General features: G+C 39.0%; 1 protein-coding gene across 1 annotated transcript; it reads right to left on the bottom strand.

Moving 5' to 3' along the window:
* Positions 1–1,700: 1,700 nt before the first annotated feature.
* On the bottom strand, positions 1,701–24,806 carry POLR3GL (RNA polymerase III subunit G like). Its single transcript, XM_033946708.1, has 10 exons — positions 24,684–24,806; positions 24,349–24,440; positions 22,660–22,818; positions 20,692–20,861; positions 18,771–18,900; positions 15,785–15,853; positions 14,170–14,226; positions 13,639–13,712; positions 9,071–9,178; positions 1,701–3,652 (listed from the first exon to the last, which is right to left on the bottom strand). The coding sequence occupies exons 4-10, from the start codon at positions 20,809–20,811 to the stop codon at positions 3,566–3,568; spliced, it is 645 nt and encodes a 214-aa protein (XP_033802599.1). The 5' UTR covers positions 20,812–20,861; positions 22,660–22,818; positions 24,349–24,440; positions 24,684–24,806; the 3' UTR covers positions 1,701–3,565.
* Positions 24,807–26,046: the final 1,240 nt, after the last annotated feature.

Raw genomic sequence — 26,046 nt, 5'->3', positions numbered from 1 at the left:
CTTCTGATGCAGGGTCCCATTCCCATGTTCGACCCGTCTCCCTTCTGTCTTACGGCGTGGCTCTTGAAAGGGGTCGCCTTAGCAAGAAGGGATATTCAGACAAGGTGATCTCTACACTGTTGGGGTCCCGGAGGCTTTCTACCTCTCGGGCTTATGTGCGGGTTTGGCGTCTATTTGAGGAATGGTGTCGGGCGCGGGGAGTGACCTCTTTTCGCGCTTCTCTGCCTATCATTCTAGAGTTCTTGCAGGATGGCCTGGATAGAGGCCTGGCTTGGTCTTCTCTCCGGGTTCACCTTGCGGCCCTGTCGGCCTTTCGAGGGTTGGTGTCAGGTCAGCGTTTATCGGCTCTTCCTGATGTGATTCGATTTTTGCGGGCGGCCAAGTTGCTTAGGCCTCCCCTACGGCCCTCGGTTCCCTCTTGGGATCTTAATCTGGTTCTCTCTGTTTTGGTGCGTCCGCCTTTCGAGCCCTTGGACGACTGTTCTTTGAAGGACCTTACTTTGAAGGCGGTCTTTTTGGTGGCCATTACGTCTGCTAGGCGTGTTTCTGAGCTACAGGCTTTCTCTGGTAGGGCTCCCTTCTTGGAGTTTTCTAGGGAGCGGGTCGTCTTGCGGCCTGTTCCTTCCTTTCTGCCGAAGGTTGTTTCTCCTTTTCATGTCTATCAATCGGTGGTTCTCCCGGTCTTGGGTGGTCGGGAGGGCTCTTCTGAGCAACGGCAGCTGCGCAAGTTGGATGTCGGTCGGGTCCTTCGCTCTTATGTGCAGCGGACCCAGGAATTCCGGAAGTCCGATCATCTCTTTGTCCTCCTGGCTGGTCCTCGTCGGGGAGCTGGCGCTTCTAAGGCTACTATTGCGCGCTGGATCAAGGAGACGATTGCTTCCGCTTATCTTCTGAAACAGCAGCCTGTTCCGGAGTTTCTCAAGGCTCATTCCACTCGGGGTCAGGCGGCTTCTTGGGCTGAGTCGTCGCTCGTGCCTCCAGTGGATATTTGTAAGGCTGCGGTTTGGTCCTCCTTGCATTCCTTTGTTCGTCATTATCGGGTTGATGTGCAGGCGCGTCGGTACGCGGTGTTCGGTGAGCGTGTACTGGTATCGGCCCTTCGGGGGTCCCGCCCGTGAGAGGGACTGCTTTGGTACGTCCCATTCGTAAAGTTAACCTCTACTGGTCTGGAGAGTGCTAAAGAAGGAGAAATTAGGTTCTTACCTGCTAATTTACTTTCTTTTAGCTTCTCCAGACCAGTAGAGGTCCCCACCCTGTCTGTTGTTGTTGTTGTTGGGGCTGTTGCGCGGGCAGTTTTTGGTTTTTGCTGCGGGTTCTAGTATTTTTCTAGGGCCGGGGAGAATTGAAGAACAGCGGCTGTGGCTCGGCTGGCTTAGCTGGCGAGCTGTGGGGACATTCTTCCTTCGGGAATTTCTCCTCTGCATTTTCCAACAGCATTTTTGGGTATGTTATTTGTTACTCCTTTCGGAGTATTGTGTTTTCTCTCTGTTTTTTGTCCAGTTCTTGGTTCTGCTTGGCTATTCGGCAGACTGAGGGAAATAGAGAGGAGGGGCTAGGATATACTGTCCCAAAGTTTTGTTTTCAGTCTCCACCTGCTGGTCATGATTAGATATATACCCATTCGTAAAGTTAACCTCTACTGGTCTGGAGAAGCTAAAAGAAAGTAAATTAGCAGGTAAGAACCTAATTTCTCCTTAAACCTGTTCTAAGCAATATTGAACAACTTGCTATGGATTTTCCTTCTTCAAAAGTGCAAATTCAATGTCTCTCAAAACTCTAAAGACAGTCCTAATAACACTTACCCCCTCTTCTATTAAACTGCACTGTTTTTAGCACAGAGAGCTGTGCTGAATGGCCCGTGCTGCTCCCGACGCTCATAGGAACGCTATGAGTGTCGGGAGCAGCGTGGGCCACTCAGCGCGGCTCCCCGCGATAGAAACTGCTAGCGCAGTTTAATAGAAGAGGCCTCTAGTGAATTTTAACTCCAAGCATTGTGGGGTTTGTTATCTGAAAAACAAGAATGCACATTTCAGCATGTTGTCTGCTGAGAGTACCAACAAGTCTAGGTCAGGCTTGCTTTTGAAGTGACAGTACATGGTCACATCTGTATGTGTAAAGGTATTTCTGCCTTAAGAATATGGTAATAAACTCTCCAGAAATAAAAATTACTTTTCTCAAAAGTTTCTATGTTGTGGAGCTGAGAGTTTTCCCATCCTTAGTGTTTGACATATTGCAAAATCAGTAAAGAATATTTGCTAGAAAATATAACCAGCTAACGAAGGGTCTGCATTAGATCTTCTAAAGATTAAACATGAGCACAGACACTTAGGGCTTCTTTTACCAAGGTGCGCATTTTTAGCGCACGCTACAATGCTACACCCCACGCTACACGGAAAATGCTAACGCAAACTCTATGGAGGCGTTAGGGTGTAGCACGCGTGGCAATGTAGTGCGCGCTAAAACCACTAGTGCACCTTAGTAAAAGGAGCCCTTAAAGGCCATAAAAATGTTTCTGTGGGTCAGTTTCCATTAGTGTTCTTGCATGTACCATCAGCTCTCTCTGCTGGGGACGAGCTAGAAAATCCACTGCGCTCTGTTCTCTGGAAGGCAAATCCATCTTTGTACAACCGAAAAATAAATGGCAAGCAGTGAAATACCTAAACACTGCTAAGTCCAAAAGTCACTTATAAGCTTAGCAATGCTGATCCAGACCAAGGTCCATCAAGCCCAGCATTCTGTCTCTGAAAGTAGATCAGTCTAGGTCACAAGTACACTCACAAATGATTTCAACCCTCACAAGAAGTTTGGCAGTCTCATCACACAGGTGTGGAAAGACAGAATGCCATTTCAGCAATTTCTTTCAGTAACATATATTCTTGAGTAACATATACTCTGCATAGCCAATATTTTAGCGTACAGTCTTACACACCCCAATCTTCATTGGTATGTACTCTCGATTTTTTCTCATTTTCCAATAATACTTTAAACTTTAAATATTTTAGTATATGTAAATAAATAATACTCATCTGTCCATATATATAGTAGCAAACGTCTAGGGGATCTTTCTCCAACATAGAATCCATGTTTCGCTATTGCTCTAAGGATTTCTCCTTAACTAGCCCATTGTTATTGCATTCTGATTCAGCAGAGGTCTTGAGTTGATCTTAAAGAAGTTTCCATTCAGAGTATATGTTACTGAAAAATTTGAAGTCCGACTCTGAATATATTTACTGAGTGCCTGTGTGAATATTTCAACATACTGTTCCTGTAGCTTTACATATCATCTTCAGCATTTGCTCAAGATTCTGCCAAAACACTGAGTTAGGATCTAATTCTTGAGGTTTGGCAGGCTTTTGCTAGGTGAAGAAACCACTTATTTATGCTCACATAAGACAGATTTGAAGGTGAGAGGATTCTTTCTGATCCCTTCCCTAAATGTGACTGGTTTTGGAGCACCTCTGATGATCTCTGGTCACACTTATTTCCTCTTCTACCAATTTCTGGGAAACAGTTAATGTGCCCAGTGGGGTCTGAGGACTACAAACAAAATCAGTCTCCTCAGATGTCAATATATTGCCTCATCCATGTTATCATCACTGTCACCACCAAAGTCTTCTCCATTATCAAAGTAGGACATAATATAATCTGTCTCCTAGGAACAGCAAGGAAAAAAGTTAATAAATTGACAAAATGAAGTCCCACAAAAGCTTCCAGCTTTGTATGGAACCCTATTATATTACAAATTCTTACCTGTAATCTGGTGTTGCCTATTGATTACTTTTAGGAGAAGAGAGTTTGTTATAGCTTATCAGCTACTCTTCCCCAGTAGTGCACACTGAGCATAGTACCACAATGAAAACCAAAGGCACCCAGGAAAGCTCGAGAGCATACACAGAGACACAGATTTCCTCCAGCAATAAAACATATAACAAAAGTTGCAATAATAGCATCCTCAGTTCTTTTCAGAGAATTTGCAAGGGCCCTGGCTCTTGAGATTATATATAACTACCATAGATTTTGTTCAGCATAGATCACAGCTTTACATTGAACTGAATATATTCTGTAAGCAAATGTCTAAAGACAAACTTGGCTGCTTTGACTTCCTGGCACTGTATTGAAGATTTACCTTTAACACTTGACATGTTCTCAGTTCTAAAATTACAACATGCAAGTGGCCTTTGGACTTGGTGCCATGCTCACACATTTGTTCATTGTTTCTCCAGTGGGATATTTTGTTTAGTTGCTCTGTCCCAATGCATCTCAGCTTGTGCCAAGTTACAGTGGTCTATCTAATGTTACAAGATGCAAGGCACAAAGGAAAAATAAATCTCAGTAGACTATTTTTATGACTACAGCAACTGAAAATATATGCAAAATAACAATAGAAACTTAGCCAAAAGCAGACAATAAGTTATTTTTAAATTCTGTATTATGCATTCTTTTTTTTTTTTTGTTTTAAGTTTTTTATTGATTTTTTCACATATCAACAAGTGTTATAAATTTTCCATACATTTATCTTAACAATACACTTGATATCTCTATAATGTATTTTATATAAACCATATTTTATATTATTTTTTTTATGAATTTATATAACATATATATTGTAATGATTTTATCAATTATTATTTAATTATGAACCCTTTTCCCTCCCTTTATCACATTAATTTCTCATAAGACTATCATTCATTCCTTATGATATATTTTTTATAATGTATAATAAAGAGAATAAATTCTTTACCCCTTCCCTCCCTCCCTTCTTTAACCATTATCTTATTATGGGAAAAAATTAAAATCAGTCATTGCAAAAATCTGTTAATGGTCCCCAAATCTTCTTGAACTTATCCATATATCCTTTTTGTGTTGCAAATGTACGCTCCATTTTATATATATGGCAAACTGAGTTCCACCAAAAATTATAGTTCAATCTGTCATAATTTTTCCAATTATGTGTAATTTGCTGTACTGCTACTCCAGTCAATATAAATAAAAGTTTATTGTTATTTGATGAAATTTGACTTCGAGCTCTCATTGCAGTACCAAACAAAATCGTATCATATGTCAAGGCTACCGGATTTTCTAACATCCTATTAATTTGAGGCCAAATTGATTTCCAAAATATTAATATGAATGGACAATAGAATAAAAGATGATCTAATGTCCCTGCTTCAAGATGACAATGCCAGCATCTATTAGACTTAGAGCTATCTATTCTATGTAAACGTGTAGGGGTCCATAAAGCTCTATGTAAAATAAAAAAACAAGTTTGTCTCATAGAGGCTGACAATGTGCATTTTAACCTCCAAGACCAAAGTCGTGGCCATTGAGATGCATTAATCTGATGCTTAATCTCAATGCTCCAAATATCTCTAAGACCATTTTTTTTCTTTTTATGTACGAATCCAGATATTAATTTATACCACATTGCGGCCTGGTGACTCATGGAATCTATCTGAAAACATAAGAATTCCATACTATGATAGTTATTAAGATTTTTCCATTCAGGGAACCCTACCTGAATGGCCTGCTTCAATTGCATCCATCTGAAATATTGTGATTTATTCAAACCGAATTTATTTTGCAATTGTGAAAATACAAGCAGTTTACCTTTATTTATTACATCTTCTAAAATCCGAATTCCAGTAATCATCCAATGTTTCCAGATAATTTTAAAACCGCCAATTTTGATCTTTGGATTGAGCCATATTGTTTGAGTCGTTGATTTAGTTATTGGAATAGGAGTTAGATTACTTATATATCTTATAGTTTTCCAAGTATCAACAAATATTTTGTGATCCTTATATAACCTTGGCATTTGAATACTGATAACATTACTCAGACGTAAAGGAAACATTAATCTCCATTCTAACCAGAACCAATCTGGTATATGTTCAATGGGCTCTGGGAGGATCCAATACATACCCTGACGCATAATATAGGCTTGATGGTACCTATAAAAATTTGGAAAATTTACCCCTCCCTCCGCAATTGGTCTTTGTAAAGATACTAGAGCAATTCTGGGGTTTTTTCCAAGCCAAATAAATTTTGTTAACATCTTATCTAATTTTTTGTAAAATGACCCCTGAAAAAAAATTGGTATCATACCCATTTGGTAACAAACTACTGGTAATATCATCATTTTTACAGTTTGTATTCTCCCCCACCAAGATATGCATAAAGGATTCCATTGTTCACACATTTCTGACACTTTTTGTAATAAATTTTTTTCATTAATTTTCATAGTCTCATCCACAGTTTTTGTAATCCAAATTCCTAAGTATTTTAATCCTTCTTCTTTCCAAATAAAAGAAAATGAGTCAAATAAATTTTTGTACAATGTACATTGAGTGGAAGCACTTCTGATTTATTCCAGTTTATTTTATAACCTGAAAATTTTCCAAATTTTTCAATTAATTCAAGCAAATTTGGAATAGTTGTTTCCGGATTTCTCAAATAAAGTAAAATATCATCCGCATATGCTGATAACTTATATTCTCTATCTGAATGCGGAATACCCTGTATCTCCCTTACCTGTTCTATAGCTAATAATAAGGGTTCTAAAACGATATCAAAAAGCAAAGGAGATAGTGGGCATCCTTGTCTAACCCCCCTTTGTAAAATAAATCTTTCTGAAAAATTGTTATTGATATATAATCTAGCAGCAGGGGAGCTATACAATGCTTTTATTATTTGTATAAATCCGGATCCTATTCCAAACCATTCCATTGCCTGAAACATGAAGATCCATTCCACTCTATCAAAAGCTTTTTCAGCATCTAATGAAATAGAGAATGCTGGGTCATTAATGGATTTTGTCAAATATAACATGTGATGTGCCAGTCTAGTATTATGAGATGAGTGTCTTTGAGCAACGAAACCTGTCTGATGCATATCTATAATGAAAGGGAGAGCTTTAGCCAATCTTAATGCTAATGCCTTAGTTAGAATTTTTCCATCCACATTTATTAAAGAAATTGGTCTATAATTTGAAACCAAAGTGGGATCTTTATTTGGCTTAGGTAAAACTATAGTTATTGATTCAGCCATAGTACCTGTAATACAACCTTTATTTAGTTGTGTCTGATATAGTTTTAATAAATAGGGCATTATAATGTTTTGAAATGATTTATAAAACTCCACTGTATAACCATCTCCACCTGGAGCGGATCCAACCCTAAGGGATTTCAAAGCTGTATCTAATTCTTTTAAGGATATTGGTTCTTCTAAACTTCGTTTTATATGTTCAGGAATTTTTGGTCCTTTTATTAACTTTAAAAAATCTAAACCATCCTTTTCCTTTTTCGAATAAGGCTCAGAAGAATACAAATCTTTATAATATTTTAAAAATTGTTTTATAATGGGATCAATTTGAGATAAAATTTCACCATTCTCATTTTGAATAGCAATTATTTTTGTTTTTCTTTTTTTCGCTTTAAGATAATTTGCTAGCATTCTTCCTGCCTTATTCAAATTTCCATAATACAAAGCTTGCTGTACAAATAAATCTTTTCTAATAATTTTTGAAGAAATTTCATTATATTTACCTTTAGCTTTTAAAAGTTCTTGTTGTGTCAAATAATCCCATTTTTCAATTAATTTTGATTCTAGAGACTTCACCACTTTTTCCAATTCTGTAAATTGTTTTTTTTCTTTTTTTATTTGCAATGCTGAATAAGAAATAATTTGTCCTCTAATATATGCTTTAAAAGCATCCCACAAAGTCTCTATTGAAATTTCTTCTGTATCATTAATTTGAAAATAATCTTTTATTTTTTCTAAAAGATTTTCACAAAAATCAGTATCTGTGAGCAATGTATTATTTAATCTCCATATAGGTCTATTTCCATTCTGATCTATTATTTTAATTTCAATCCACACTCCGGCATGATCAGATAGTATAATTGGATCAATGACAGCCTGTGTGACTTGATGTACTAATTGATTAGAAACAAAAATGTAATCTATTCTAGAAAAAGAATTATGAACCTGTGAGCAAAACGAAAATTCCCGACCATCAAAATGAAGAATACGCCAAATATCTTTTAAATCACAAGATTGTACCAAATTATCAAGGCCTAATGATTTTATAAATCTTCTCGGATTTTTATCCATCAGTGGATCCATAACAGCATTGAAATCCCCTGCTACTACTAGATTTGAAGTAGCAAGTGGAAGAATTAATAGTTGCAGAGTTTTAAAAAATTCATTCTGGTTCGAATTAGGGGCATATATATTGAAGAGCGTCATGGTGGTATTTCCCATGTCCATTTCCACATATATCCATCTTCCAAGAGGATCAGCTGCCTTAAATTTAAATGAAGCAGAACATTTTTTATTTATTAATATAGCAACACCAGCTTTTTTTCCTATTGCTGAAGAAAAGTAACATTGTTTGACCCAATCACCTTTTAGCTTTATAGATTCGTTATTTGAAAGATGGGTTTCTTGTATGCAGCATATATCAGTGTTCTGTCTTTTTAAAAATAATAATGCTTTTTTTCTTTTAATCGGGTGATTGAGACCATTAACGTTTAAAGATATTATCTTAAGACCCATTATGCATTAATATAATTTGTAATGTAACATCCCAATCTTCAATATTTTTTTAATCTTTTTTTCCCACATATAAGATAAAATAAAGAATTATCTATTGTACACAGACCCTTGAAATTTAATACCCCCCTATTTCCTCCCTCCCCATCCCATACATATACGAATACTTGGAAACGCAAAATTAGATCAGGTTTAACATCACTCCTTACAAGCTATAAAATACTTTAATATCACAAGCTCCATAATAATAATATAAATACTAATATTAAAATTCAACAATTTATATATCTTTGTTTTCTTATTTATATGAATACTTTTATTTATTTATCCAAATTTTGTATTATGCATTCTTGATTTGCAAGTCACCTTGGGTATTATTTGTAAGGATAGAGAGAAATGCAAGCAAATAAACAAAATTAAAATATTTTAAAGCTTAGTTGTAAGTTTGATAAATACCCTTAAATTCAATGCAAATTAATCTGCTAGTGGCCATTTATGAAACCCCAGATTAGATTACCTCTTCATGTTCCTCATCATACTCCTCCTCCTCTTCTTTCTCTTCCTCCTCTTCCTGTTTCTCCTCCTCTTCCTCTGATGTCACTTCCTCTTCCTTCTTTTCAAGTGTCTGCAATTTAAACATTTCACAATAAAGATTTCAGCTATATCACCAGAAGACTTGCAACAAGAAGCCACATTAAGAAAATATAATGAAAAAAAAAATTCATACAGTAAAAAGCAAGCAGCTATAATTTTCTCAAAATTTTATTCTAATTTAAAATTGTCCTTAAAAACATCTACTTGTAGCACAGTATAATGCACAGCATTCTGCTTTACTTCACCTGAAATACCAGATTTTTACACATATAGAACTAGATTCAGTAAATGATGCCCAAATTTGGATACTGAAAAAAAAAAAAAATCAATTTGGAGCACTATTTTATAAACAATGCTCTGAGTTGTGCACCATTTACAGAATAGTACTTAGGGCTGGCTTCCGCATCAAACTTTGAGCATGAGGATTTACACCAACTGAAACCTGGTGTACATCCTGGCATGTAAGTTAGGAATGGATCCCCAGTATTCTGTATATCTTTAGTAAATGCCCCTGACCCCATCCCCTTTTGAGTTGCACGCTAAAAGATTTGCACATGGATCTTCACAGAATAATGTGTAGCAAGATGTGCACACAAATACAAATTTTAGCCATTTAGTGCCAATAATTAATCGTTAGCACCAAATTATTGGCGTTAATTGGCTCATTAGCTAATTTAGTTGCACGCACATCTCAGGATCATGTACAAATGTGCACGTGTAAAATTGAGTGCTATTTATAGAAATGCACTTATACTCACCTTCATGTATAATACATGTAAATTGTATGTCTATATAAAAATAAACTCTTAATTACTTCCCCTCCCCCCTTTTTACAAAAGCGCAGGTTTTTAGCGCCGGCTGACACGCTGAATGCTCTGCACTGCTTCGATGGTCATAGAGTTCAGTTTTTCCAGGCAATGGGTGTCTCATACATATTGGGTTATGGGCCCCCCTTATATCCTGCTTAATATAATTATTGCCAACACACGTTTTTGTAAAAGGGGTGGGGTTATCTGTTTTTAATGGAGTTCTTCTCTGTTTTCATAACTGGATTGCTTTATAAACTGCTTTGATCTTGCTCTATAGCTAAACGGTATATAAAGAATTTTAATAAACATAACGTGCCGATGCATATAAAGTGTGCTTTATAAGGAGAAATTAGGTCCTTACTTGCTAATTTTCTTTTTATTAGACCAGCAAAGAAATGGATGGGACATACCAAAGCAGTATCCACCCCCTTCATGGGTGGAACCCCTGAAGGGGCACCACAAGAACATGCTAACTGAACATTGTGTCCTGACATGCCTGAATGTCCACACAGTAGTGCCAAAACAAAGGAATGGAGAGAAGACCAAACCGCAGCTTTACAGATATCCACCAGAGGTACAAGAGAAGATTCAGCCTAAGAAGCAGCTTGACCTTGAGTGGAATGAGCTTTTAGAAATTCTGAAAAAGGCTTCTTGTGGAGAAGGTACACCGAAGCGATAGTCTCCTTGATCCAGCGAGCAATGGTAGTCTTGGAAGCACCGTCCCCCTTATGATGACCCGCTAAGAGAACAAAAATACGATCTGACTTATGGAACTCCTGGGTCTGCTGAACATAAGAGCGAAGGACCTTACAGACGTCCAACTTGCGCAACGAGCCCTCCCAATTGCCTAAGACTGGGAGGACCACAGACTGGTTGATATGAAATGGTGAGACCACCCTCGGAAGAAAGGAGGGAACTGGCTGCAGCACGACCTGCTCCCTAGAGAACTCCAGGAAGGGAGGCCTACACGAAAAGGCCTGCAGCTCTGAAACACATCTCGCAAAGTAATGGCCACCAAGAAAAACACCTTAAGAGTAAGGTCCTTCAACACATACAGGTATCGAGAGGCTCAAACAGAGGATGCACGAGTACAGAGAGGACCAGATTTAGATCCCAGGCAGAAACCGACAGCCAAACTGGTGACTGGAGCAATTTTGCAGTTCTCAATAACCGAATCACATCTGAAGAGGCCAAACGTTTATCAAGCAAGAGACTGCGAAAGGAAGACAAAGAAGGAATCTGCACCCGAAGGGAGGACCAGGCAAAGCCTCGCTTCAGACCATCCTGCAGAAACTCCAGGATGTCAGGCAAAGCAGCTTGAAGAGGAACCATACCACACGTGGAACACCGCTCTTCAAAAAGACGCCAAACATGAACATAAGCCTGAGAGGTGGAAATTCTTTGAGACCCTGAGAGAGTGGAGATCACCTTATCTGAATATCCTTTCTTCCTTAGGCTAGCCCTCTTAAGAGCCAAGCCATAAAACAAAAGGGACCCGGTTCGAACATTGGAATAGGTCCTTGAGACAGAAGATTGGGTGAAAGGGGCAGTGGGAGAAGATCCGCCACTAGTAGACACACCAGATCCATGTACCACGGACACTTGGTCAGTCTAGAGCCACAAGAATCATGCGGCCTGAGTGTTGGCAATCCGAAGAAGAACACTGCCCATCAGAGGCCATGGAGTAAAGACATACAGCAGGCCGTCCGTTGGCCAAGCCTGCATCAGAGCATCCAGCCCGTCCTGGCAATTCCTGCGCCGACTGAAGAACCTCGGCACTTTGGTATTGATACTCATGGCCATGAGATCCATGATCGGCTGACCCCAGGACTGAACAATCAACTGAAAGGCTTCCAGCCTGAGACGCCACTCGTCAGGATCCAGCATATGACTGAGAAAATCTGCCTGAACATTGTCCACACTGGCAATGTGGGAAGCCAAAATATCCCGAAGATGAGCCTCAACCCATTCCATGAGCAGAGAGATCTCCAGTGCCACCAGATGACTGAGAGGTCTTGGTGCCCCCCTGATGACTGACAACTGTTTCTGTGCCGGTCTGGAGGGACACTAAAGAAGCTTATTTTTCTAGGCTTGTTTTTAAGGATTTTCTTTTTCATTTCTTGCGGGCATTATTAGCACACAAAACCAGCAAAAGACCTAAAAAGAAAAAGCTTTAAAAAGAAACATACTTATTTTGCAATTAGTGCATCAGTAAAAATACATATAGGGTATTCATGCATATAGCTCGCAAGGGGTTAGCGCAGTTTATAAACACACACAATATGCTTTGCTTCAATTTCTTTAAGCACTTTTTGTTTGAAAAACATCAAAATGTTATCCATCGGACCAGGTGGATACCAGTTCGATGGTGGTCTCATAATAGATCTACTGGATGCAACTGGACTATTAGAAAAATACATTTTAATTTAGAGCTTTCTCATAAACTTTTCTAAATCAATATTAAATTGAAAACTATCAAAATTCTTTGATTGAACAAAAGAAAGACCACAATTCAAAAGCTGCTCTTCATATGTATTCAGACTCCTACGTGATAAATTCACAACCACCGATTGATTGGCTACTGTTGGTACTTTTGCTGTGATCTTGTTTGTGGGCGGCCCCTTTGATTCCACCTGTTTCTTCCATTGCCTCTTCTTCCCTGATTGTTTCTTTTGGATAAAAAACTACAGGAACTACTGCAGCTCTGGCAAATTAGAGAGCATCACCAAGCACAAGATAAGTTAATGCTATGTGCGTTTTGACTTTACAACCTATAATATTGGTTGAGTCATACACTATTCTTTGGTGTCACATAATAGTAAAAACAAAAAAGTGGTGTTAAGATTCATAAAATTTATAAGACAAAAAAATTTGTTTAATATTAGACTGAGTAGTAAAATATACAAGAAGGATTAGATTTTATAGTCCCCTTAATAAGTGAAGGTTTTTGATCAATGATAGATACCCTCTACCACCGGAAAACCAAAGGAGAATAGCAATATGATCCTTGAGGTGGTATTCTGAGATCTTTTCCTTCACTAAGGGCTCCTTTTACTAAGCTGCAACAGCGGTTTTAACGCACGCTGAATTGCCCCGCATGCTACACCCTAATGCTAGCATTGAACTGGCGTAGCGCGGGTTTAGCACACGCTAAAATTCTGCTTAGTAAAAGGAGCCCTAAGTGCGCCTAAACTCAGCACAAGTTCCTTCACATTTGATTCAATATGTATGTCCACATAAAAGTATGTGCAATCTTTCGGTGTGTATACTTTTTGTGTGTGGACAGAGCTGTGCAATTCTATTGTAAAGACCGGGTAGAGCTTTGGATTCTTGCCCAGAAGTAGCTAAGAAGAAAAAAAAAATTGAATCAGGTTGGGCAGACTGGATGGACCATTCGGGTCTTTATCTGCTGTCATCTACTATGTTACCTGTACCACATGTAAAACAGGCTTTACTCATGGAATAAGATTTATAAATTACTTTCCCCCACCATCCCCCAAAAGTGGCAGCTTCTTTTCTACTTCTTCACACCATGCTGGATCAGACTAAAGGTCCATCAAAACAAACATCCTCTTTCTAACAATGATGAATTCTGATCCCTAGATAGAACTAGCAGATCCTGAGGAGTAGATTCAACCCTTGTTGCTTATAGTTTTATTTGGGGGAGGCAGGGAGATGTTACCTCCAGTTTCTTGATGATCTCCTCCTTATCCACTGGGATCCTCTGTTTACGTTTGGGGAGGATAACACTGGCTTCTGCAAAACAAGAAAGGAGAAAATGTACTTGTGTCACCTGCCGCAGCATGCCTTCCCATGATTTAGCTGCTGCAAATATATGCATGAACAAAGATAATAGTTGTGCCATACAGACAGACCAAAATACTGTTCTAATACCATCCTTGGTAGTTCTTCTTCCACTGTCTCTTCTTTTCAACATACCCTTGATTTAGATTTTAAAAAATCAAAACAAAACTGTAGTAACCTTCTATGTCTGAGGAGATAGATGTGGTTACATAGTCCAGAGCATTACTACTACTACTACCATATTAGTCATTGGCACCTGGAAAATTATTCCTATGAGAGTTTCTGAATGCTGCCTCCACAGATATATTAGTTTCATTTTTCTATTTGTAACAAATTACAGAACACTAAAAAGGTTTGTTGCAAACATTCTTGTTAGGAAAACGCTAATTATATAATGTTAGATACTGACTCTCTTTTTGTAATTTTCGCACCCTGATCCTGAGCTCCCGGGGAAGCATCTGCCAATCTGTAAAAACAAAATTGTGATTAGTGGATCAGCATACCTCTATCTTCAAACAAAATTATTTCAGAGTAGAAATAAGCAGTGCAAAGTAACAAGAGCTCCATCCTCTCTGTATTAATAAGTATAATGGAGGGAGAAATTGAATTTTTCTGCAATGCAAGAAGAATCTGTTTCCTCATATTTAAATGCTTTAAATAAATAAATGCAATTATTTATATTCTGCACTGTTTAAAAATCTAGGCAAATCCCAATAATAACATGTATAATAAATAAGAAAACAATATAAGAAAAAATACACAATAAAAAAAGAAACAGGTAATAATAGATTTTAAAAATCTGAAGGAATTATAAATATACCATATCAACTATATACATGAAAACCCTTAGAGGCCCTTTTATTAAACTATGGTAAGCACTACTACATGCTTACCTCAAGGTGAAAAGGTTTACCAAGGGACATGCTCTGGCATACTAAAAAAATATATTTCTGTGAAAGGGATGTGTCCGAGGATGAGGAATAGGTGTGATAGCATGAATCAATTGGTGCATGGGGGGCTTTGCTGCATGCTAGTTGATTAGCAAAGAGTTAGCGTGGAGGCCCTTACCGCCTACAAAACAGGAGAAGGTAGGAGCTCATTTGCCAATTTTTTTTAAATTAATAAATGTTTATTGAAAATTTTTTTGAAATATACAAACCAGAATGTGAATATCAGAGACTGCTCACATACAAAACTGACAAACAAAATCCAATCAATAAAGTCACTGAACACAAAAAAATGAATCCAGCAATACAAAGAATTCTCCAATACCCACCCACATCCAGAACTCCACAACCTACCCCAAACCCCAAAGCTTTACATACACCAAGGCGGAACCCCCTGTTGTTTCTTCGCCAATTTTTTTAATGGTCATGTGTTATTGGCAAAATTATCAAGTGGCCATTAATTTGGAGAATTAAAAAATCTGCCATTTTCTGGTTAGTGCATGGGGAAAACCCACATAAGGGGTGTGTAAGACCACTTTTGCCACAGTTTAGTGAAAGGACCCATTAGAGAGCATTTCCTGAGTAGAATGCAATACCATACAAGTGGTATTTGCATCTATTGTTAAACTGAGATCATCTCCTCCAAGCAAACCCTCGTATAGAATCCTAACAATTAAACAAGACAAGCAGTCATGGTAAGTAGTCAAACTAATGTGCACTTGAAGAAGATACAACTGTGCTATTCTTTGTCACAAGGAACCTCTAAAGAATCAAATGATCCTAAAATGTATATCTTATGAAACTGTGAATTTGAAGAGGGGGATAAATTCATCCATGAATAAAATAATAAGAGTTGAATAGCAAATGATATGTCTAGGGTTACCATATGACTCCAGAAAAAGGAGGATGGATTGAGACATCTGGGTTTTACTGCCATTGAAAGTAAAGGAATTAAAACCCAGATGTCTCAATCTATCCCCCTTTTTCTGGAGCCATATGATAACCCTAGATAAGTCACTGTTATGTCACTGTCACTTTTAGGAAAATCCAAACCAGCATGCAAAACTGAGTACATACCTGGGCTCCAGTCTATAGCACTGTCAATAGGTCCTGAAGTCTGATACTTATCAGAATATCGTTCAACATCTAAAAAGGGGAACAAATGGAAGTTAGAGCAAAGGAAAAATAATTACTGATTTGAGAATCAAAGCAAAGGTGAAATTATTCTTACCTGTTAATTTCTTTTCCTTGAGTCCTGCTAGACCACTCTAGACCAGTGGTATTCAATCCAGTCCTCAGGGACCACCTGGCCAGTCAGGTTTTCAAAATCTCTGTCATCCATATTCATTGTGGATATCCTGAAAACCCGACTGGCCAGGTGGTCCCTGAGGACTGGGTTGAATATCACTGCTCTAGACCACTGGGTTGTATCCCAAACTATCAGATAGGAGGAAGAGATATTTGAATATACATGTGACATCAGCGTTATAAGCAGTGGTGTAACATGGAACCTTATGGCCAATACCAAAACCAGCAATTAGGAAGGCAACCAGAAAAAGAAAGACCAAAAAATCAGAACAAGAAAGAGAAGGAACCCCAGGACTCACCCAGGAAACTCTAATAATTACCACACTCTACTTCTAATTATATACACACAGCCAAAGAACAAGCAAGGGAATGCTCAAACAGAAAGTCTGGTCTGAAGTCTACCAGGGAAGGAGGGGAGGGCTAACATATAGCAGGACTAATGGAAAGGAAATTAATAGGTAAGAATATTTTCACTTTCTTTATGATTCAGCTATGCCAGTTCAGACCAATGGGATGTACCAAAGCTTTAAATTTAAGGCAGGTGGAAGACAAAATATGGCTCTCTATATGAATTCCCAGTCAATGGGACTATCTGCCTCAGCCAAAACATCAATTTTGTAATGTTTTATGAAGGAGTGGAACGATGACCAGATTGCTGCCTTGTAGATATTTTCCAGGGAGAATGCTTTGGCCTCTGTCCAAGAAGCCATTAGCGATCTTGTCAAATGCACTCCAGTATCTGCTGTATGCAGACTCAATTGAAGCTTTAATCTATCAAACAATATTTTATCTGGATGCTGCTTGTCCTTTATTTGGGCCAACAAACAAAACAAATGATCTGATCTGCTGAAACTGTTGGTGAGTTCCAAATAACAAATAAGACTTCAATGGACATTCAATTTAGGAAGCACTCTTCTTGAACCTTCCCTCTTGCCCACTCTAATGCTGGAAGAACAACCAAACAATTCAGGTGGAAGGGAGAAAACATCTTTAGCAAACCAAATTATCAGAAAAATATAAGAAAGGGTTCCTAACAGGAAACAGTCTGCAACCCTGAGACCCAGCAAACTTAAAAAATCACCACCAGGAACACTGCTTTTTTAAGGAGAGATCCGGCACTGAAAAAATTTTGCAATGCCCTGATAAGCAGCTAAGCTTGTTCTCTCAAACTCAGGCTGAAGTCCCATGCAGGAATCAATGGACACTTCAAAAGGCGAATGTGTTTGACCCCTCAATAAAAGCGAACAACATTCATAATGAAACCCAAAAGCACCCCTTCACCTTACTCTGAAAACATGCTAGAGCTGCTACCTGAAATTTAAGAGAGTTTGAGGCCAACTCTTCATCCAGTCCTTGTAAAAAGGCTAAGATCAGGGTAAAATCAACCCTGTGAGGGTTAATACTCCTGCTCTTGAACCAATGCTCCAAACTTACAAATAAGCCAAATATCTGGAAGGCCTATACACCTTAAGCAGAGCAGGTACCACTGTGGGGACATAGCTCCTATAAGCTAAGTGTTACCTCACCAGAGCTATGCTGTAAACGAAAATCTGGCTCCCTGGGATGGAGGGGGCGGCTCCACCAACAGCTTGACTATGCAGCCAATCAAAATCACTAGGAAGGAATGTTTGACAGTCCTGCAGACTACATGACCAATCAGTGGCCAAAGGAGAAAGATATACAGAGGCTCCTGCAAGGCTAAGGCTGAATCAACATATCAATCTCCATTGCTCCTTCGCTTTTTCTTCAACTGAAGAAAGCAGGGCACTTAATATTTTGACACTCGACATGAGATCAAACCATGGCTTCTCCCAGTGATCTACCAGCATCAGGAACATTGTAGGATCCAACTCCCACTCTCTTGGGTCCAGAGTCTGCTGAGTGAGGAAGTCTGCTTGCATGCTCTGCATCCCTGCCATGTGCACTTTGGAGAAAGCCAGAGGATGTGATTCTGACCACTCACTAAACAGGGCTACCTCTAGAGATACTATCACACTTCTGGTACCTTCCTACTTGTCAACATAAGCCACCACCATAGTATTGTCTGACATTACTCAAACCATCTCCTTTTTTTTGTTAGTTCAATATTTTTATTGTATTTTGAAAGAATTACATATCTGAAAACATAACAATCAGAAAGTCATGGATACATTCTATCAGGTCTTAACAATAACAATAGAATCAAATCTCATTTCAAAAAGAATTTAGCCAGTCCATCTAGCCAGTATCCCATCTTCATGGTGGCCAATCCAGGTCACAAGTACCTGGCAAAAATTCAAATAGTAGCAACATTTAATCAACATTGTATACTACCTCCAGGGTAGCTACCATGGAACCCAAAAATTGAGAGTTCCAAGTTACACCACTCCATATAGCAGTAAAATCACAGGAATACTCCCATCTTCTGCTACAGGGACATAACCTATTGGACTAGGCTGGTCCAGCAGGATGATAAGAAACCAAGATAATAACCTGAAGTGGGAAAATCAAATTCTTACAAAACTTGGTTACCAGCCAAAATTTTCAAGATCAAGAGGAATTAAACTGTCCACAATGTCACAGGGTATGCTTTCACAAACTGTGATTTCTTTCCCTTATTTACACAGTGTATACGTACAATGGGCCTTAGAACGTTAATAAGATCCACTTGTATATATAATATCAGACTTGCATACTGTGACAACTTTCTCTGTACCATGAAAGTGGGAAAAGTAAGTGAACAAGAAGAATGAACCTCATTGCTACACAAAGATACCCTTTTTTGGTGCAGCTGGTTTGACATAGTAAGGTAGGTTTTTCATTGCTCCTCTCAGCTCCTGCTTCAGGGCCAGCATATACTCCACTTCCTCTCCTGTGAGCAGAGGGACTGGCTTATATTCCAAGACCTGCAGTAGAGAAACATATTACAATATCACCAGCACAAAACTCAAATGCATGACTGTTCTAAGACAAAGAGGAAATGTATTTATCATTTGATTTATAATTTTGCCTTTGCAATCAAAACTGCAAGATAGAAACCAGTTTTATGCACTGATTACTACTACTACTATTTATCATTTCTATAGTGCTATGCAACACTGTACATTTAGCATGTAATAGATGGTCCCTTCCTAGAAGAGCTTACAATCTAATTTGGACAGAGAAGACATATTGTATTAAGGGTTGGGATGGACATAGATATCTTACCTATGAGTGAGTGGGAGTTAGGATTTGAAAGCAGCTCGAAAGTCTGGAGTTGGCAGTGGAGGAGAAGGGTACGGACAGGAGGGACTCCGATGAACAGAGCTGACAGGAGGGAGCATGGGGGAGATGAGTGAGGAAAGATATTGAGGGGCTACAGAGTGATACAGTTGTAGGTCAGTAAGAGGAGTTTTAACTGTATTCAGAAATGGATGAGGAGCCAATGAAGTGACTTGAGGAGAGGAGTAATGTGAGAATGGCAGCTCTCATGGAATATAAGTCGTTGAGTCATGGATGTTGAAGACAGGCATTTGATGCAGTTGCACAGTAGTCTGTTTCAGTGTGTTAATTATGTGTTAAGTGCTTACTGCATTTTATTGAATAGGTCCCAAAGTAAACAAAGTCCAGGGGAACAATCATCTTAGTATATCTTCTTAGAGTTGATCCAATTTTAGTCATTATTTGTTTCCTGTAATATTTATTTCTCTAAAATATTTATTCATCATCCACAATATTTGTTCATCATCCATCATCCTAGTTGATCCATCATCCCAGTATATCCATCATCCTAGTATATATTCCTAGAGTTGACCCAATTTTAGTCATTATTTGTTTCCTGTAATATTTATTTCTCTAAAATATTTATTCATCATCCACAATATTTGTTCATCATCCATCATCCTAGTTGATCCATCATCCCAATATATCCATCATCCTAGTATATATTCCTAGAGTTGACCCAATTTTAGTCATTATTTGTTTCCTATAATATTTATTTCTCTAAAATATTTATTCATCATCCACTGTTCCACAAGGCAAACCAAGGTGAAGTACAATTTAAAACAGACAATATGAAAACATCACAATCAACAAATGTGGTGATCAGAAAGCTTCCTTTTTTACCTTTCTGACCCAAAAACTTTCCTAGATCTTACTCAGGATAATCTATCCTAATAACAATGCCTTATAAACACTGGCTTTTACAAAGCTGCAGTAGAGATTTTTACCATGGGCTGGCGAGGTAAGTGTTCCTATGAGCACTGGAGCAATTATTTCACCGGCCCGTGGCAGAAACCTCTATCGTGGCTTTGTGAAAGGAGCCCAAAGTTTCCTGAATTGCACTTAACATCAGAATTATTTTTTAAAGTAGAATTTACTAGCTACAAGACAAGTTTTCTGGGTGTGTTTCTGTGACTCCATAGACTAAGCGGTATGGCCTCATCCATTAATGTTACTGTATACCTTTACTACAGGGCTGCCCAAGTCCGGTCCTCGAGATCTACCTGAAGGCCAGGTTTTCTAGATATTCACAATGAACATGCATGAGAGAGATTTGCATACCAAGAAGGCAGTGCAGGCAAATCTCTCTCAAGCATATTCATTGTGGATATCTAGAAAACCTGGCCTGCCAGTAGATCTCGAGGACTGGACTTGGGCAGCCCTGCTGTACTACATCTGAATATTATTACTTCATAATAACATGAAATAGGACTCACAGGGAACAGAGGAGAAGGTTGCAGGGTTGGTGGGGGTAGTGTTTCTCCTTTCCCAATTCCCACAGCCTCTACATTGAAGGTCATCTGACCGCGTCCCCTTCCTCTGCCTCTTCCAGCCATCTCCAACTGCACAAGCACTTCAGATCAGGAGCAGGTGGTGTCCTTCAACACTGGAATAAGAATGGAACTCAAACATAAATGATTAAAAGTCATAAAAGTCTACTAATAGGCCACTTTGGAAATCATTCTACCCTAATATAAATCTGTTCCAGAAGCTACTGGTAAGTGTTAACTGCAAAACTTAAAATGGTTATGGATATGATTAGTGATTCAATTGGTCATCTAGGAGGAAAATCTATAAATGGAGATAAAAGTTAGATGCCAAAAAAATGGGCCCTTATGCTAGTAGTCTATAACAGTAATAATAATAATAATTTTATTCTTATATACCGCCAAAGTCTTGGAAGTTCAAGGCGGTTTACAACAAAGAAGAGCCGGACAAACAGCGAATACAGGTACAATGTAAGATCATCAAAATACAGGAGAGCATGATACAGAGGTGAGGCATAAGAGACTTTGGGAACAATTTGGTTAGGGTTGGAGAGGAGAGGCTTGAGAGGACTTGGTTATAAATTGGTTAATCAAGTTTGTTTTTACAAGTTTTCTGAAACTTAGCTAGGATGAGGAGTGCGTGATAATGTTACCCAGCCAATCGTTCAGTTGACCTACTTGGAAGGCAAGTGTTCTGTTCAGGTATCTTTTGTAATGGCAGGCCTTTAGTTTTGGGTGGTTAAATAGGTGCAGTCTGCGTGTGGGTCTGGATGGACATTCTAAGTTGAAATGGGGACCAATGAATTTGAAACAGAGGCAGTCAAATTTGAACACTACTCTCGCTTCAAGGGGCAGCCAGTGGAGCTTTTGGTAGTAAGGAGTTAGGTGTTCCCATTTTTTTTTAACCCAAAAATCAATCGGCTGCCTGCATCCCAAATCTGTTCTAGAATACTACCTCAAATCCGCAATTACATACCAAACTTTAGGTGTGACCACTTATGCCATTTTTATGGCTGGAGTGAATACTGGCGCTTAAAAGCAACCCGTTGGGCTCATAAATCCAGCTGTTCTATAAAGTATGTGCAGGGATAGTCTGGACGCCCTGACACGTCCAAGCCCCTCCCACGTTAACGCTCCCTTTGCAGTTGCGCACTATAGAATTCAGGCGCTCAGTAGATAGAACAGAGGTGTAAGTTAGTTACACATGCAATTGCTAATTAGTGCTTGTCAGCATCAATTATTGCAACTTAGCTTTAATAAAGCATCAATTTAGTGCCAGTTGGATAATTGACCCTATTTTTCAATTGGGTGTATGACTGCATGCCAAACTTTAGCAGCCATTTATAGAATTTGGGGATTACTGCACAGAGGAGAGTAGGTACTGTCCTGGTACATTACAACACGTGAGAACAAAGCTAGTTCAACCCGGAACAGATATGATGGACTTTCAGCAATTGCACATTCCAGATCAACTGCTTAGCCTTTTTTTTCTCTTTTTATACAGTTTGAGGGTATAAAAATAAATTGAATCTTATGACGTCCAAATCTGAGTTTGGACACTTTGGGGAACACGCACAAAAATGCAACAGCGAACATGACAATTTTCAAAACAGAAAAATGACTATTTTTTTGTTTCGAAAATAGCCATTGCTCAGATATGTCTGTCCTCCGTACATCTAAAGTTTTTAAACCATTTTGGAAAAAAACACATTCAAAAGAAGAACGCACAAAACAAGCCATTGGGATGTACGAGGGGCCAGCATTTTTTACTAGACTAGCCACATAGACATCTGGTAAGCTTGACTTCATTGCCAGGTAAAATAGTGTAAATTATTATAAAGAATAAAATTATGAAACACATAGACAAACATGGTTTAATGAGACAGTCAGCAGGGGTTCTGACAAGGGAAGACTTACCTCACCAACTTGCTTCATTTCTTGGAAGGTGTGAATAAACATGTTGCTAAAGGTGAGCCGGTTGACAGAATATATCTAGATTTTCAGCAAGTTTTCGACAAAGTTCCTCATGAGAGACTCCTGAGCAAATTAAAGATTCATGCGACAGGAGGCAATGTTCTGTTGAGGATTAGGAATTGATTATTGGACAGAAAACAGAGGGTAAAGGATAAATGAACTTGTACCTGTAATAATTAATCTATTTTTACGTATTCTTTTGATTCTTTGTGTTTAAGATAACAAATCTATATACAATATATAAAATCAGATGTATCTGTGAGTGTACGTATGTATGTTCCAGCATAACTCTGAAACGCATGGACAGATTTCAGCCAAACTTGCTATACATATGACTTACTATCTAGGGAAAAATACTGTTGGGGGGGGGGGAGGGTTGACATGTAAAAATCGATCCAATACAGGAAGATTGGGATAAATAAATATCCAGGCAACGCTGGGTGATCAGCTAGTTCCCTATAAAAGGAGCTGGCTGGTGATCAGAAGTTAGAACATGCATTGTCAATACTGTATTTAGACTGGTATGTTTTCATATATCAATATATTAATAAATTGTTAAACTGAGCACAGGTTAGTGTATATTTATTTCCACAATATTACAGAAGCTGACTTCTGCTGTCTGGGAATTCTGACAATAAGGAATCCTATTCTGAAGGACTTAAAATCATTTATTAATGACTAAAATCTACACTGTCAAATTAATAAATTTATTAAAATTTATGGCAAGGATGTTTAGTTTTTATAGATTGGCTCATCGTGATCACCCAAATTTCTATCTTCAGTTTTTATTTCAGTTAACTGTTCCCCCCCTTTTTTTTTTTAGGGGGAGTTACCTCAGTTTATACTCAGTACTTGCTTCCCTTGAATTCTCCACTCTGTTTATGTGTCTTTTCTGCATTGTTGATTGGGAGCTGCATAAATATGTAGGCATTTACCCCCCCCCCCCCTTTTTTTTTTTTTTTTTGCTGAGCAGAATGGCTTAAATGCTGAGCCACCCATTTTAATCCTATGGGCAGCTCAGCATAGCTCGCGCTGCTTGGCTGGAAAATAACCACCTAAAGTTACAGACTCTTTAGAAGTCTTAGGTATAATTCATAATTTTATTAGATTGACAAATGTTTTACAGTGTAAGGATAGTGTGATAAAAGAAGCTTAGCTTAGTGGTTTTCAAATGTATTTATTCAGTAAAGAATACAGTTTACAAAGCTCAGGTGCAACTTAGACGCATAAAATTAATTGCACACAGAAACCAATTGCACGTAGAGTTTAATTAAATCTGTATTTATGGTGTCTGGATTTTCAGAAGTATTTTAGGAAGCTTTTAAAGGTGTGGGGTGCTTGGAACATAACTTTTCATAAGCTATAATAGCATGCCATACAAGCACATAACTTTGTTATGTTTTGAAATGAATAGATACTGACACAAGACCACCCAATTTTCAAATGAAAATATGCATGCACCTTGTATTTGAACATCAATGGGGTATAAGTTTGCACTTACACAAACTAGCAAAATTTGGGGCCTGATTGCAGAATTAAGCCTCCCACTTTGTTGTTTTTCTTAAGCAGTGTTTGATACTCCCACCACTTTGTCCATTTCTAGCAAGTATATCAAGATAGGGAAACAGTTACCTGATCAGGCATTATGCTTTGTTTTAAATGATGCAGCTGAATTTCTGATAAATTTACTGTAGACAGACCCCTGTTTCCTTCTGTGCAGAGGCCTGCATGAAAAAATAAAGCATCATAAAAACACTGAAAAAGGGTTATTCACAGTGCCTCACTTCTTGTCAAAGCTTAAACACCAGAGCCAGTAATGCCACAACCCAGAGAATGAAGGGCTCCTGCACAATTCAAATATCTTAATGTTTTGCATCTTCACAGTTATCTCAGTTACTTAAATTAAAATAGCAAGCTCAATCTCCCCACTCTCCAGAGTATTAGTGCATGGAACAGCATCATCTTACTTTTTTCTCTTGGCAGATAAGAAAAACCCTGGCTCTTGTTATTATAAACAAGCAGAAGTATTGACAGAGCAGAATCTACTCTGCTTCCACAAACTGTGCAGTAAGGAGAGGCTTACAGGGCCGCCCCCAGTGCTGCACAGCATGCTGGGTAACAAGCTTCATATCTGCCTCAGCTGATTCCAACATCCCAGAAATGTGAGCTGCCTGTAGTCAATGTCTTGAAATAACTGGTGCCTTTTCCTCTGATTTTTTTTTTTTTGCTATTTTTCAAAAATATATCTTGCTGTGTTTTGAATATGTTTCTATTTGTAACTCTGGTCTCTCTCTAATTGTCCTGGGCACTGGCTAAGCTCCTTGGGTAGGGTAACCCTGACCTGGATATATAAAAAAAACAATGTTGATTCATAGCTAGGGTTACCTGACGTCCGAATTTCCGCGGACATGTCCTCCTTTTGGGGACATGTCCGGTGGTCCGGACGGCTTTTCAAAACCCGGCACTTTGTCCAGGTTTTGAAAAGCCTCCTCTAAATCACGTCGGGCAGGAGGCAATCCGCGCATGTATGGGTGCCACACAATGACATCACACACACGCACATGTGCACGTGATGTCATCGTGGCATCCGCGCATGCGTGGATTACCTTCCCAACCAAAGCAGTCAGCGTGGGGTGGAGCTAGGGCGGGACTGGGGGGGCGGGTCTAGGGTATCCGGATTTTACAACAGGACAGGCGATCGTGGAGAATGGGCTCTCTCCCTGCTTCCCCGCCTGCCGCTGCAACAACCGCAGAAAAGGCATGTCAGGCGCCGGCCCAGAAGCCTTCTCTCTGACGTCAATACTGACATCTGAGAGGAAGGTCCGGGCCAGCTGTGGTCTGAGGAGCATGCAGATCTAGGTGAGGACCTGGACCCTTGGGTGGGGACCTCCAGGATCCTCTTGAGGGGATGGCCGCTGGTAGCAGGGCCTCGTTTTTTCGGATTACCGGTGAGGAGGCATCCGTGGTGCGCATTTTTCACAGAGACGAGCTCCCAGTTTTGATTCAGCAGGTCTCCTAGGTTTTAAGTTTTGAGGAGACGCCACCTGAGACCCTGCGAGTTGGGGACCCCTTCCTTCGGGTGATCCACCCAGCGTCCCGCTCTTTTCTATGCATCAGAATATTCAGGATATTGTTCTGGCACAGTGGAATACGCCTGGGGAGCCATTTCAGTTTTCATGCTCCATGGCTCGTTTGTTTCCCATCCCGGAGGGGGATAAGGCTAACTTAAAGTCGCCAGTGGTAGATGCGGTGGTCTCCACTGGCATCTCCTCAAACTTAAAACCTAGGAGACCTAGGAGTTCGTCTCTGTGAAAAAGGCGCACCGCGGAC

The sequence above is a fragment of the Geotrypetes seraphini genome, chromosome 5 (genome assembly GCF_902459505.1).
Source record: "Geotrypetes seraphini chromosome 5, aGeoSer1.1, whole genome shotgun sequence".
In the NCBI taxonomy this organism is placed as follows: domain Eukaryota; kingdom Metazoa; phylum Chordata; class Amphibia; order Gymnophiona; family Dermophiidae; genus Geotrypetes; species Geotrypetes seraphini.
Note: the sequence above shows the minus strand (reverse complement) of the source record. Positions and strands in the feature narration are given on the sequence as shown.